This window comes from Vanellus vanellus (assembly GCF_965231255.1).
Source record: "Vanellus vanellus genome assembly, chromosome: 4".
Taxonomy (NCBI): domain Eukaryota; kingdom Metazoa; phylum Chordata; class Aves; order Charadriiformes; family Charadriidae; genus Vanellus; species Vanellus vanellus.
Window position 1 is genome coordinate 8,938,294 of NC_138909.1, and position 16,087 is coordinate 8,954,380.

General features: G+C 42.5%; 1 protein-coding gene across 1 annotated transcript; it reads right to left on the reverse strand.

Moving 5' to 3' along the window:
- Positions 1-1,118: 1,118 nt before the first annotated feature.
- PGRMC2 (progesterone receptor membrane component 2) lies at positions 1,119-14,312 on the reverse strand. The gene is made up of 3 exons (XM_082482144.1): positions 13,937-14,312; positions 3,652-3,807; positions 1,119-2,895 (listed from the first exon to the last, which is right to left on the reverse strand). The coding sequence occupies exons 1-3, from the start codon at positions 14,283-14,285 to the stop codon at positions 2,798-2,800; spliced, it is 603 nt and encodes a 200-aa protein (XP_082338270.1). The 5' UTR covers positions 14,286-14,312; the 3' UTR covers positions 1,119-2,797.
- Between the last annotated feature and the right edge of the window lie 1,775 nt (positions 14,313-16,087).

Consider the following 16,087-nt stretch of genomic DNA (forward strand, 5'->3'; position numbering starts at 1 on the left):
AACAGTAAGTCTAGCCTAGGAAAACAAGCGATATATTAAAGCTGAAATGCACTTTGTTTCTAAAGATGAGAAATACTCCCTTCAAGTCCCTTATGTTGCTTAAACAGAATTTAACACGTTGTCAGTATGCCTGTGATTTTAGTTAATAGTGAATTTTGACCAAGTGATTGACACAAATATTACAAGGATGAACGCCTCTGTAAAATTATTACATTAATTGCACTGAAGTTTTGATGGCTCTGATGTTATTCCAAATTATTCTTTGTATGTGTCAACTTTTTATAAAAATGAAAGCTTTAAAGCACTTTTTTTAGGTTGTCAGCTTTAAATCACTAGTGACTTTGCGTGTAGGATGAACGAGGCTAATTTAGATCCACTAGACAGCAAAATACAGAATTAAGTCTATGCAACATACGGCTGCCATAGGATGACAGTTTTCTATTCTTCACCATTACCATTAAGTTGCTTCAAAGCAAAACCCATCCTTTACCCTTTACCTTGCTGTTCAACCCATCCTCAAGCATAAAAGTAAAAATCTGAGCACTGTTCTTTTGAAACAATTAAAAAAAAAACAAAAACAAACACAACAAAACTTCATGTAACTTCACAGTGATTAAGCTTCACTGCATTTCTTACAGCAAAAGAAAGGAAACTTGGGTTAGGAAGTCACAGCATATGCAAAACTACTCTTAGTTCTCCAGGAGGAGTTTCTATATAAAGCAGATACAAGCATGATAAACTACTAGCGCTATAGCTGTGCCAGATGTAGCAACGCAAATAGCTGTAATGAGCAAAGAGCAGAGTAACTCACGGTAAGTGTTGAGAACCCCCAGCCATGACTGTGTACAGCAGAGGCTGTAACACAGAGTGGGCGTGTTTTTATGTGGAAGCCCCAGGAAAAAATATTTATCTGGTTGTCCAGACAGCAAGTGTCACCTCACTGCTACGGAGAAACAGCTCCAGTTCTCTTACTTCTGCCGTGATACAACTATTCTATTCCAAGCTTGGACATGCAAGGAAGAGAATTCAACCTGCCTTCTAGGACACGTGAGTTACACATGATTCAAGGGAGGATTTTTGTTTATTTGTTTCATTTACATCAATATAAATCTCAGTCAAATAGTAATAAAAAGGAAGTAAGTTCCTGGAATTTCACAGTTTACAGTTCAACAGAATGTATATAGAGAAATCTGTTACTGTAGAGGTATCACAGATGAAATCTGCAAACAGAGGTACAGATGTAGGCCACAAAGCTGCCAGTCGTGAACTTCATGGTATCACCATTACGACTTTAGCAGAACAGACACTGAAATTTCTACAATGTGTTGAGTGATACCCGCGTACAGATCTCCAGCCGCCTTGTCCTATTAGTGCCAAGAGACATACTCCTTTTACTGTACATTATGTGATTTCCTAAAATGCTTCTCCTTTATTTACATCACTTATTTTCTTTTTCCCCCACCACAAATGCATTGGCAAAGGCTTATTCTCTTAAATACAGCTTACCTGAATAAGTCTTCATGATTCTTCAAAAGCTGGGACTCAAAGGAAAAACCCCACCACGAGGACAAGGAACCAGCATTAATAGTGGTGGATGTTTCATAGCTGAGACTTCTTCCCCTTACTTTGTATTCCACCATATTCCAGCTCCGCTTAACAGCTGCTACACATAGTCCGACAGCACATTTGGTATTGTACATGCTTTATTAAAATGGAACTTGTATTTACAATATCTGCAGAAACAATCCCTCCCAAGTCTTGCATTCAGACAGACACACACACATACACACGCGCGCAGGCCCCTTCACTCTACAGGGGTGTGAAGGCTATGCTCCCAAAAGTTAGGCAGCTTCTGGAAGAGGAGGAAGGGTGACTTTTTTGTGTAATTACTTAAAAAGAAGCATGGGAGTATGCATTTGGCCATCACAATGCTAATTTAAGTATATGTAGTATTAACATATGGCAGTAACACTGAGTATTCCTCTTTTACATTCTATACACAGAATAACATCAAGGTTTTCCAGTCAACAGAACATTCTAACTTCAGTCTCAATGCTGCTCGTAGTGACTATGAAACCACAATTTTGGGGCTGTCCCTTAAAACAATTCAAGTCTATGTAAGCGAAATAAGGCACAATTAATATTCAATTTGATTTAGAGGTTGGGAAAAGGGGGGAGAGGCAGGCTTCAGATAATAGCTGTTGCAGAGGAAACAGTTTTACCCAATCCTTTTGAGAAAAGGATGAATTTTACCCCCATCCTAATCTACATGGACTTCTCTTAGAGAACTGAAGTATTCTGCCAGGGCTACTAACGCCCACATACAAAACAAAATTGGAAATTCACATTTTAACACCAGTTTCAGTAGTCTAAGCTACTGATGCTGATGTACATGAGTACGTCTTTCTTTAATGCTGAAGGAGAAAACACATATGAAACAAGATTCAAACCTTCCACTGAGCTTGAAGACTCACGTCTTTTAGAGAGCTTGTAATATCTACTACTTGAAGGCTTCAGCTTACTGATAAAAAGGAATAGCAGTTTTGCCTTTAAATCCCTGGCCCCTCTTCACTATCGAAGCCTAACCAGACATTACAAATAAACTGCAACAAAGTTTGGCAGCACAAATAATGTCTAGTATTCAAATCTTCATTTGTGAGTTTATTATTTTCCTCGTACAAAACCTGTTGAATGTTTTTCGCAGCAGATGAACTGTACCCAAAGATGCAGGACATTCTGTGATGGGGAATAAGAGGTTGCAGTTCCGAAGGCCCCTGACTTTGGTTGTTTACAAAGTTCATTCCTGTTTAGTGTGATCCTTGGTATCTTCCTCATCTGTGTATTCTGAAGGTTCTTCCCCTGGTTTTAGGAGTCTACCTACGTAGTCGTATTTTTCTGAAAAAGATTTATGATTCCATTACAATCAAATACAGCTGCATCTGCTAGTTAGCCTGCACTGCTGCAAACTCACTTTTTCTCTTACGCGCTCAGGTTCTGAACCTGAATCACTGAAACTGATGGCAATTTATCAGCAAGCTCAGCCTCCTCAAACAATCTTGCTACCATTGCTGCTCACTACTTTCTCTACTCTGAGTACTTTGTTTCAATTCTCCCACAGCTAATCAGGGAAGCGTTATCACACACTGGCTGAAAAAGCTGCTATTAAAACCGGCACAAATTCCCTTGGCCTATTCTGATTTAAATTAATGTGAAAAATTACTCCCCCTCCCTCCAGAGGCGTATTTCCACACTTTTGAGAAATTATTTCAAGACAAACTTGTTCAACCCTTCATGCCAAAACAACTCTTAGTCCTAATCATGATTCTGTGGCACCCAAAGCCTACGGCCTGCGAGCAGGAATTCCATCAGCTAAACTACACTGAGATTTGAGAGTGAAATTCTGCACTGAAGAGCTGAGAAGAGAACCGCTTTCTTGTAAAACTAAAAGGCTGAAAAAGCTCTAGTGGGATATAGTGGAATCCTCTCTATGGAAGAAAGGCCTGAAATCCCTGGTCTTTTCCTAAGAAAGTTACATTGCATTATTAACATTACTGTCAACACCTCTTCAAAAGCTGCCCCAAGCCCGAATCAGTCATTTTTATGAAAAGCATTTCCTTAAGCTTAAGATGTGCTGCTAATTTGAGAATTTACCTTTAAATTGCATTTCCCACTCTCTTACACTTTCCATCTGTACAGCATTTAAGTCCGATAGGTCATCATATTCATCTCTGAGTGCATCTTTATCTAGACAGAAAGTTGCTAGTCCCCTGGAGGCATCTCTGCCAGCAAATATTCCATATGGACCCTCTGAAAACAAAAAGACAAAAGTGATACCTTCAAGTCTTTGTTTATGGCGACCAATCTCAGATCCTTATATAGTCTGCCAAAGCCATACATTAAACTCCTGCAGTGATGGGAACAGCAGTCGTTTCAATGCCGTGGCCGTTCAACATTCGACAGCATTGCAGTTAAATCTTAAGTGTCACTAGGAGATAAAGTCTGCTGTGAGAAGCAGAACCAGGAAAATAGCTTTGAAGGGATATCTGGAAAAATCCCTGTCATTTGATGCAAGTCTGTTGACGTAAATTCCAAAGGGACCAGACGCTGGAATTCAAAAGAAATGCACTTCCATTAAGCAAAACATAGAATATTTACAAGTCAGGCATGAATAGAAGCAGATTGCATAGACACCTTAATTAGAAATCCATTGAATTTTATCAATAAATACAACTTAAGAGTGCTAATTAATAATTTCACTTCACTTACAGAATCACCACAACCTTCTACACATGTGACAGACGGTGAGTCTTTTGACACATTTCTTACTTACGTGGAAATAACCTCATTTGTTTTGGGCAGCAGACCACCCATACACCTATCCTGTATTGTTCTTGAAAACTGCACAAATCTTTGTGTTGAGAATGTAAAGCAACTACTTCTTTTGTGCTTTTTGACTGATGCCAAACAGCACAAATATGCTAATAAAATTTTGAGCAACGACCCCCAAAAAATATTATTGCAAAGAGAACTGGATGATTTGCAAATCAACAACTTTCAGGACGAGGTTCGTAACTGGCTTTCCCAAATTTTAATTAATCTAAAGAACTTAAGCATATTGTTATCTTAGATTTTCTTGACCTAAAACCAAATACCTTAATTCAGCTCAATTAAAACAAAACAAAAAAGGCAACACTTTAAAATTTTCTGCACAAGCTGCAGCAGCTAAGCAACAGGGAAATGCCCAAGGCATTAAAAAGAGTGGTCGCTACTTGAAGATAAATAGGCCAGAACCCATCTCTGGCTTACCTCTCAGAAGACGACAGTGGCTGTCAGCCTGAAGAAAAGGCAGCACCCATGGGCAAGACTGAACACAAGCAAGTGGCAACACACTGTCCTTCACCCCCTCTATTGCCTGCTGTAGCACCTCAGACCTCTTCTGCACCAGGACGAGCCACAGGGAATCATTCAAAAAGGCTGGTTTCTTCCCAGGCCGCTTGCTCCAGCCACCACACCTATCTGCTCTTGCCGGGCATTGACTTCAGGGTTGAGACAGAGGGTGAATGCAGCAGGAAGAACTCCTGAGGCAGGGAACCTGAGTACCATATGGATTAGAAGAAACTACGTCCTCACCAGAACTGGTGTCTTCTCTCCACCCCAGAGTGCTTGGCATTGTAAGTCGCTTACAGTCAAACCTGAGAACAGAAGGGTGTCTTGTATGCCAAAGACAATTCCCCTGTCTCTCTGGAAATAAACCAACCAATTTAAAAGCAAAGTTTCACAAGAAGTACATATCAGAGAATGAACTATCAGCTGGAAGCTTACACTGTACAAATCTGGCCGTAAGAGACAACCATAGTGATCAACAGCATCTTTATGCACATTGTTTCAGATCTTTAGCTCCAGGAACGGCATTCACAATAACTACATTCACAATAACTACCTCTGGGATCATGGACTACATTTATGCTACTTAAAAGAAACAAAGTCAAGAGGGCTTGTGAACTCTACTTTTCCTATTTGTATTCTGAATTAGATGTTTATCTGAAAAATAGGATTTAGAGACTGAAATCAATCCCATACCAAGATATTTAACCTATGAATTTTGCATGCTCAGTCGCTTCCCATGAAACAGTATAGGAGGTAGTAATGGGCATCGTTTGCAACGTAACATAGAGCTGCTTCAAACAATCTTGCTTTGCTCCAAAATAGCTATGATTCAAGTGATCTTGTTTTTGATGTTCTGAATGCAGAACACAGGAGCTATAAACAGCTCTTCCAAAGACCACACACAATCAGTAAATCCTTAAGAGTAATTATAAATTGCACTTAACTTCCCCTCCCAACGGTATTTTGTCCCCAGCTTTTCTTTCTCTGAAGTGTTTAAAACAAATGCTTCCATAAAGACTGCTAGTTATTTGCATAATGCATTTTCAAAATTCTGGCTAACTGGAGTTAGAGAAGCACACTGTTCCCCTGCCCTTCTACCCTGCATTTAGTGGTTTTATGGAGTTTTACAGCACCTGCTGAGATGCCACCTCTTGGTCCACCAGCTTGATTCCAATTATTTCTATTAAAAAGAGAATTACATTACATTTATCAGTATCAAGCCCTGAACATCTTTATGTCTCAATAAAATACTTAGTTGAAAGCATGAATGCTTTAAGAATGTACCAGTTTGCATTAAGTTTACTGATGAAAAATTTCTGCAAGCATATTGTAATGTCAGATGCTTTTATACTATTATTTTCTTTTCTAAAATTTAATTTAAATGTTATCATTCCATGTTACATGTTAGAGAAGTACTCAGGAGTCACAGAGAAACCATCGAGCCAGGTCCAAGCACTCAAAAGAATGCTAACTGGTAAAAACCAGCCTTTGGACTTGGTAGACAGCATCTCAAATTCCAGCTCTGCAAACGTAACTTAGAAACATGTCCCATTGTTTAATCCTTTACCAAAAGGCAAATATTGAATTATGATTATTTAAAAAGAAGTGCAAGCCTGGCTTCACCTTAGTTGTAGGGCTGCTAAAGCGTAAGTTCCGAGATCTCAGTATGAGCGATCTGTGTCAAGATTTAAAACTTCCATTCAGATTCTTCTACACAGAGATTAAGTACAGTATTTTATACCAATATAGAATATGCAGGTCTGGGGTTTTGCTATAAGCCCATGCCTATTATTCACTTTTATATAAATACTGATGCAACAGTCTTAAAAAGATATTTTGCGTATCAGATTTCATTGCGCTTGGAGAAGCATCCAGAAAGGTGCCAGCACAGAGAAGCCTAGGGAGAAAATGAGCTTCAAGAACATGATTCTGAGGGACAGACATTAGCGCAACCCTAGACGTTCTCCCACAGAGCTCTTTCATGACCAGATGCAATTTACTCCGCAAGCCCTACCCAGAGCCCTCCTTTTCTTTCCTTTTGTCTGCCTACCTATTTAGCCTGGCTCCTGTTCTAAATAATTGATTGCACCATGACATGATATACATGCTGAAGAGATTGCAAAGAGATGCTATTAGCATAGGTATGTACACCAAACATTTTTTAATACGCTATCACAAAATTTCAGTGGGTCTCTTTTGCTGTATCCCCCAAAATTCTCCTCCCACTCCAATTTGGCATCTCGCATCAACAAAAAGGGAAATCAGGGAAGTGTCAAAACCCATTAAAACATGTCTGCTACATGTTACTTGCCTATACGCAGCTATGAGCTTTACATCAAGGAAAACTTTGTTCCTTGAAGAATGCTCTTCTTCCCATCTTTGCTTTCACTTTTAAAAACACTTTGTTTCAGAGCCTGTGTTTATTTTAGCACCGAGACCAAACAGTTATCAAGTCGGCATATTGGCCTTTGTATCTTCACATCTATAGCACCACATTCATACACTGCCTTTTTCTTCTGTATAAAGTCCTCATTTACCTTATAATTCGTACCTTGTATAAAGTATGCCCTTCTCTAACCTATAATGCATGCAAAATGTTGCAGCCTACCACCTACAGATCCTCTCTTTCAGAATCCAGTTAAAAATCTGTCCGCCTTGACATCTTGTTCCAGCCTGACATTCATCTTTATTCACAAATGAACTGGGTAGCTTGAGAGCTGGCAAAATCAAAGTCTCTGCAGCCAGTAAAAATACTTTTCCAATTCCTGCACTCAGGATTTCTGCATCTCCTAGCCCTGTTTTGGTTCTCAAATGAAGATTTAGTTTCTCTTTGCAGCCACCCTAAAACAACAGCAGGCGAGGAAAAACAAATTTAACATTAAAGCATTGTATTTAAAAAATTGAGATACAAAGCTGTCCAAGCTGAAGTTTTTATTTGGAAGCACTGCTTCTAGCCACTTGCTCCCAAACAGGCTAAACCGGATCTCGGAGCAGCATGTGTTTCAATTTTCAACCTGTTTGGCCAATAGTTCCCCCAGCAAAACCTATGCTGGTGTTCAACTTTTTGAGTAGATATTCTATCCTAGGTTTGCAGAACATCCCGAACTACTGCTCCAAGACTAGTAACGAAGGCTAACACTGTACACTGAACTTTGGATTGCTCCAATGTCAGCACAGGGACTGCACCACAGATAGCCACGTGTGGACTTTCTATCTAATGAAGTGATTTGTAATCTAAGAACAGTATTCATTCTCACCAGGCCCATGCAAGGTCTTTGAAGAGCCCACACAGGTTAACAAGGTTCAGTTTTAAACCAGCTTTGGTTTCTTCAAGCAGTGAAAAAGCAATTCCAAGCAATCACCAAATATGCAAAGCATACCAGATGTTCTTCACATCTGTGGGCTCCATGGAGCCACTGCAAATAAAACCTAGTTTTGTCTGAAGCGTAAAAATTCATGGACAACGTTTCTTAAACCTCAGACAAGAATAAAGACTAATCTCTCCTTTAATATAAGTTAAAGGAACAAAGAGAGACAGACCACGAAATTATTGACAGCTGCACTATTCTACCACTTAGTCTACCTTTTCCACTCCAAATCAAAGCGAAATCTCCACTGTCTGTTTAAAATTTTCTGTCTGAATCCTGACAAGTGTTTGTTCAGTGTTGCATCTTTTATGAGGGAATGAAAAAGCTACAAATTAGACAAAGCCATTTTGAGATGCAGCTTGAAAGCAGAAGCTTTCTAATAACATTTGTCACTGGGAATTCAAGGTGACATAATTTTAACTTCACTGGTCCAGATTTACATGAAAGGAAAGATGTGGGTCAATTTTAAGTCACAACTTGCATGTTCTTAGGAGAGCAATCCACAAAGTTTACATGCTAAGATAGGAACTGCTTAGAAAGAGGGGTCTAAACCGGACTTCTTAGGCACAGGACCAGAGGGCCTCACTCTCTCTTTTGCTTACTTTCTTTTTAAGTTTGTGAAAAAAGTGCAAGAATCAATGACCCAATTTCAACTAAAAGAGCAGACAACGAGCGCTGCTAGGAGAGCCCATGATTCAGTAGTCAGGAGATTCCTGGAAGACAGCTCCATACTTGAAGAGGACCTAGATCCCACATCTCGCCTTAGTGAGAAGTTCTCTGGCCACTAGTTTATTTCATAATAAGGCAAACAATGCTGGCCAGGTTTTTGATTAAATGGAAGAGAGCTACACTGCTACGTACTGGATTTAACATCTGTATGTCACTACCGATGATGCCACTATCACATCCTGATATATCTTGCTTTGAGCATAACCTGCTTGATCAGGCCCCTCAAACCTCAGGTGACTGGAACCTGAATGGTTTAAATAGGAACTATGGATTTACAGAGACTTTTTAATCAAACACACAATTGTTCAAGTTTTAAGGAATATATTCAGGTTATTGAAAAAAGGGGAGGGGGGGGAAGAGAGCTGACAGACACACAAAGCAGAAGCAGAGGAGGAGACAGCGATGCACATTCCTGCAGAAAACCACTTTACTGGTCCCCACTCCCCATGAATGTGGACTGAGGGCTTAGAGCAACCCCTTCATTCTGCTGGCAAGGACATTACTCCCTTTAATCAGAAGTAAGGAAACACTCTCTCGCCAATATGCATGTATACATCTTTTTAGTTTTACTACTTTTAGTAGGAACTTCTTTATCCAGAAATGCTGTTTCTTTGAAAAGCTGAGTTGCTGGGATGAGAGACACCTCCGTTACACAGACACCAAAGAGCAGACAAACATCAAAAACACACAGAAGATACACATCTTGCAGGAAGCACTTCTTTCCCCCCAGCCTTATCCTCTGCACTTATCTGTAAACCCTTGGCCTGTTGTGTTCTTAAGATAAGGCCACCCTTAACAGAATTCTCCAGACAAAACATACATGATGTCCCTCCTCCAACACTTAAATAGAGACACATGAAGTTTACAGCACTCAATTCCAAATGAAGTTTAACAGTATCAGATTATTTTTACACAAATAATTGGAAAATTTGACAGCACTTTACTGCAGATTTTTTTGAAGTATTTAACATCAGAAATCACAATTCTTAACTGGATTTGCAACATGAAATAAAGGTAATTTTCCCCTCATGAAAAATGAACTACAATGGAAATTTTTCATGGAAGGAACTATTACTACCTAATCTATTCCTCCTTGCAACCTGGAAAGCAGAAATCTCCATGACACTTTGAAAGACAAGAGTGGGATGAGAAATGAGTTGACAGTGACAATGTATTGCAGAAAAGGAAAGTCAGGAAATGGATTTTTTTTTTTTTAAATCATGAAATATTAAGAACCAAGAAGTGACATGGAATAGTTGGATACACTGGATTGCACATAATCTTGCCTTGTCATGCTCAAAGCTGTATATTTTTCATAACTGCACAAAGTATTTTGTAAGTTAAGCAAAACCTGTTTACAGCATTATCTTGGCATGCCAATTTAAACGCTAATACTAAGATTTGCTAACATTACTTTAACTCCTATTATGCCCTTCTATTGACAATAAACTACCAAGAGTCTTGATACAAACAAACGTTTAACTTCATGTTGCAATACATGAAACAGTAAAAACTGTCTCTCATTATATGTATATAAAACCAACACAGCCCACACTAAAGGTATCAATCATTAGACTCAAAGTCTCAAGATGTGATTACAGATAGGGAAATCACCCCCAAAACAGCTTCTTTGAAATTCTGGTTATACGGTATCTTTAATAGTGAGCCGCTAATTGTTTACTTTATTTCTTTTAGAGTTTGCGGGTGATAAAGGAAATGGTAATTAATTAAAATTAATAAACAAGCAAAGCATTCTAGGACACTTACTCATTTGGGCACAAACAGAGGTGGTATTTAATACAACTAAAAGTGAAGTGCTGAAACAAAGGGTATACTTGCAGGACAGAGGACTATCCCAGGAAGCAGCATTTCGGAAAACAACTTGGCAAGAAAAGTTTTAAATAAAGAGGTCAGTGTAAGCAAAGTGATTTTTGGAGGCCCAGACAGTTAAATGTGTGATATAACCTTTCCTTGTTCTCAGCTAAAATGCACTAGACATACCAAAGATAAATTGTGGAAGGCTTAGAAGACAACATGAGAAAACCCCCAAAATTTGGAAAACATTTCAATTAAATGTTCAAGAGACTGAAGTTTTCAGTTGTGGCTGTTTGAAATGATGACTTCAACAGTCTATCAATTTTTAAAAATAACTGTATGTATGTAAAGACCTCTTTAATGCAACTGACCAAAGTATAACAGGATTCAGGGGATGAAAACTTAAAACCCAGAGAGCTTCTAATAAAATCAGAAGCTCGAGGGGAATTTTAATGGAATCTCAACTACTGGACAAAAATGTGGACTAGATGACAATTCTGTGCATTTTTAGACTTCTCTTGTAAGTAGAAAAATAAGGAACACCTTTGCATCCAAACTACACTGAAGGAAAAAAAGCCCAGACCTTAATTTCAAGACATCAGAAGCCTTCTGAGACAGCCACGTTATTCAACATCAACCTAGCAGTCAAGACATATTTAAGATTTGATAGCGAGCCCTCAGCCAATGCTTTTTGCTGCCTTCAAAGCTGAAGCATTATTTTGCATCAGTACCTCAACAAAGTACAAAAGGCTCTCAGTCCGAGCCTGCAATGTCAGCAAAGCCAGGGCCCTCAACTGTTTCTTCTGTTAAACAAAATTTGGCCATGGCTTTGTTGGTATGCTTTGCTCTTGCTATACTCCAGCTATAAGGCATAAAATCACCAAGAGAACTGTGGACATCTGGCTGCTCTGACTGAAGTCTTTCTGAAAATGTCTCAACCAGCTGTAGAAGACTTTTCCATCTAACTTTTCTCAGATCTTTTAAGGCCTGCAAACCAACCACTAGCTTTTTTTTCTTTTCAGCCACAAAACAGTTGCAAGAAAATGTTCCCCAACATGCATCTGTACAGGGGAAACCACATCAGCACAATTCAAAAATCAACACATTTCACAGAAAGCACACAGCCGATGATGCACAGGTTGGGCATCACTATCCTAATGGGTATGGTTCCAAGTAACAGACGTGATAGACAAAGATAATGTCAGTTCTGTTATAAAAAAGCAATCTTTCACCATGGGGCTGGGGGGGGGGTGGGGTGGGGTGGGGGGAGCAAGTCTTTTTTCCTCTCCACAAAAAGTTGGAAGCACTGCTTTAGGGAAACCAGCTGCTGCCAGTTATCAAAAAAAACAGACTGATGTCCTAGTGCTTAAAGCTTTAGCTTCCTCACAATAATAGACCTCCAGCGGTTGCCAATGTGAACCACTGATGATATCTACAGTGGAGAGTCTAAAATTTAATTTATGTTTGATACACAAAAGAGTTAAAGTGAACGTTTCGATTATGGTTCACTATTATTTCATGGAATAATTTACAAAACAATCTGTCAGTTTACTGGTGTTTTAAGTTTCATGTAGCATGTAGTACCTGCATTTTCCATCAGCCCATAGGTCTCAGTTTAAAAACCCCTAAAGTAAGGGAGACAAAAGAACTGGCCCCATTAAGTGTCATGAAAGCTGCAACATACCAGACTGCATTTTCTCAGCTTTACTGGTCAATAAAACAAAACAAGGCATGGCAAGGTAGTTTAGATTCCATTGTTAACCTTTACAGTACCCAGTCAGAAAAGCATTTTAATTCAAATATGGCAGTTTCAATTTCTGCAACTGGTATCACAAACTTTGAGGGTTACAAGAGTTACAAAATACTAGCCCATTTCAACTGTACAACTGCTTGTCACTTCCCTGGTAAGAACCAAAGACTTGAAACATGCCAGTTGTGTATTTTTTTTCTTTTTGTAACCTAAGATGATTAAAAAATAATAATAATTACTTAACTTGAACTATTTCCGGGGGAGAAGGGGGAAAGTATCCTCTCTCTTCTCCACCCCTCATAAAAGAACACTTGCCATACCTACTATGAAAACTTCTGCATAATTTGATTAGATTAAGTTTTCCAAAGCACCATTGTTTAAGGAAGAAAATTATCGGCAGTCATAACCCTCATTTCCTTTGGCATCAAACGTGAACACAGCACTCACTAGTAAGTTTATCCACCTTATTATTAAGAACATTGTTTATTACAAGAAAACATGCTGCAGTTTCACAATCTACATGTGAATATGGAAACATAACATTGCCTTTGAAGCATACTTTTCTGAACCTTTTAAGTATACATTTCTGCTCCAGAGAACTGTATTGTCTGTCCTTCTGTTTAAAAGATTGGGTTGATTTCTGCACTCTTCTCAATGGTAGCAATGTATCAGTCCCTGAGCTCTCCCTGCATGCTCCTATCCTCATTAAAATTTATATTCAGTATGGCATTTGCACCTAAATAAGTAACCAGCTGTTTTGGTTGTGTTTTTTTTTTTTTTTCTTTCTTCCTGAACCACAAGACCTAGAATGAAGGAACCATTGCTCAGTTGTGCATGGGAAACCTACTAGAAAAGACAGAAGAAAAAAAAAAATTAAGCACTGCACATCCAAATCTAGGCAACTGAGAAACTGGAAGCCTGAACAGAAGCTAGACCCGTTCTGCACCATTTAAAACCACCGTTAGGCCCCAGGCAGGCAGGCCGGCCGGCCTGGTAAGGGGTCGCGGTTTGCACGGCTGTCTCCCATCTGACACCACCACCGCAGGCAGCCGGCGGCCCCTATCAGGCGTGGGGACAAGCGAGCACGGGGCTGGACGCCCGAGATAAACCCGGGGGCCCGAGTGAGGCCACCAGCCCTGAAAGACAGCGAGGCCCCCCCGAAACCCACCCCCCCCTCGGTGGGGCGGGGGGCCCGGGCGCCTTCAGCGCGGAGCCTCCCGGCGGCAGGGCACGCCCGCCGCGGCGGATCCCCGCCGGCCCCCTCAGCACCGCCCTCGCCTCCCGCCAGCGCCGCCCGAAACGCGGCGGGCAACCGAGGGGCGGCGGGAGGGCGGCCTCCGCCGAGGGACCCCCCCTCCCCGTCCTTCCCCCGGCCCCGGCGTCTCACCGGGCCCGTAGAACTTGCTGCCTTTGGTCACGTCGAAGACTTTGCCGTTGACAGCCAGGAGGATGCGGGGGTTGCGGGTCCCGTCGAACTCGCGCAGCTGCTCCAGGGAGAAATCCCGCCGCTTCATGCGCGGCAGAGCGGCGGCCTGGCTCTGCCGGGCCGCGCCCCCCGGCCCGCTCCGCGTCCCCCAGCGCAAGTACAGCCGGTAGGCCGCCAGCAGCCCCAGCGCCAGCAGCCCCACGATCAGCAGCATCCCGCCGCCCACCGGCGGCTCCCCCGCGCCCCCGCCCCCTCGGCCGCCGTCGCTGCTCCCCTCAGTCCTCAGCCTGCCGTCCCCATCGTCCGCCATCACTGCCAGGCCGACGCCTGCCCGCCCGCCCAACGGCTCCGCCCCGCTCGCGCCCAGGGCAGGCGCGAGGCGCCCGCCCCCGCCCTGCCGCTCGCCCGCTTCCCATTGGTGGCCGGCCGAGGCGGCACCGCCCCCGGCGAATTGGGTGCGGACACGCCCCGCCAAGCCCAACGGCCCCTCCGCTCGCGAGAGGCGCCGCCGCCAGCGCGCCTGCGCGGCGCTCGACCCCCGCCTCCTCCTCCTCCCCCTTTCCCCCCCCCCTAGTCCCCCCCTTCGTCGCGCGGGCAGGTGGCGTTGGCGGGAGCGTGAGGGGGAGAAGGGGCGGGGGGGGGGGGGACACCCGCTCGCGGCTCGCCTCAGCCGGTGCCCCGCTTCCCCTCAGGGGAGCGAGCGGGCGCGGCCGCCTGCCACAGCGACAGGGCAGCGCGGGGAAGAAGGAGGTGCGGTGGCAGGGGACTGGGACCCTTGCTGAGGCGTTGGAGCCGTCCTGCCGCCGCTGGGGGAAAAAGGGTCGAAGGCCGGGCGGTGTCGGCCAGCGTGGTGCAGCCCCCTTGAGCGGCGCCCTTTTCGGCGGTTGCTGAGTAAGCGACACGTCTGCCCGGAGCTGTGGTGGGGAGGCGGTTGTGCTGTCCCGCTTGAGGGAAGGCAGGCGTGCCCCTGAGGTGACACAGCAGCCGGTCTTGGAGGGAAACCTTTGGAGGTAGCTCAAGGGATTGCTCGGTGCGCTTCGCTGCCTAGGGTAAATACACCCTTCCATTTTTTCCTGTCAGAGAAAGGGATGATTACCAACACTAGAATTACTCCTTGTGCGGTGAGATGTAGCCGTGGCAGCCCATAGATGGCTTTAGTATATCATGATAAGTACAACCCGTGCCCAGGAGTGAGCTTGCTCAGTTATGTGAGGAGAAAGACTAAAAGCTTTTATTGTTTTCGAGGAGGGAGTGGGTGCATCTCAGCAGGATGACACATCTGCAGAAAAGACGAAGAGCTGGGCAGAGTTTAGCCCTTCTGTTCCTCTCATCCTCTGAATGCGTTCCTGAGCAAAACTGACAGTCTCATCAGGTGTTACCGAAGAGCCGCCCTACAAATGTGTAACTGGGCCTGGGGAAGGTAAACCAGGCTGGGGCTGCCCTCTCTCTGGTTGGAATGTGATACAAGGAGTACTTTGGACTTGAGAAACAGTGTTACTCCACGTAACTGTGGTGCTGAAGCATCCCTGCCTGATAACATCAGCCTTAAGAATAATTCGCAATTACGTAACTCAGTCGCAAAAGTTGGAAAACTCAAATGTTTTTCACAAAGGCTGGTAGACAGTGCAAGAGACTCAACCCAGTGGAAAGTAACATTAATGATGGTTAGCATTTACATAAAGCTCTGCATTTTCAACACCCGGTGTAGTGCTTAAGTGTTTAATCTTCTGCCCTCTGAGCCAGTTCAGTAATGACTACCTCTGTGAGGAAACATGATGAAATTCTTGCCAGTTAAAGACCTGCAATTAAAATACTACTACTATTCCTCTTCACCAAGCAGGCTCTGTTTAATATATGTATAAGTAAACTCTATTAAGAAAGTCCTTTTATCTCAGCAAGTCACAGCTTGATTGTGGTTAACAACAGCTTTTATCACAGAATCATAATATGTTTGGATTGTCTGGGCACAGACGTGGTGCAGGTCAGAAAAAGAGTTGTATTCTTACCTCCGGATTTCCTTCCCTCATGAGTTTAATTTAGGTTTTCCACAACATTTTATTATGTTCTCTTAACTTCCTTCGTATTTTAAAGATGGGTTCAGGAAACAAAAAA

What these genes read in the sequence shown, in the direction of transcription:
- PGRMC2 (XM_082482144.1), bottom strand. Translation starts at nt 14,285, where the DNA reads ATGGCGGACGATGGGGACGGCAGGCTGAGGACTGAGGGGAGCAGCGAC. An exon ending in CAGCAAGTTCTACGGGCCCG is followed by an intron (nt 3,808 to 13,936) that starts GTGAGACGCCGG and finishes TTTTGTTTTCAG; the next exon opens with AGGGTCCATATGGAATATTT. An exon ending in GTGGGAAATGCAATTTAAAG is followed by an intron (nt 2,896 to 3,651) that starts GTAAATTCTCAA and finishes AATCTTTTTCAG; the next exon opens with AAAAATACGACTACGTAGGT.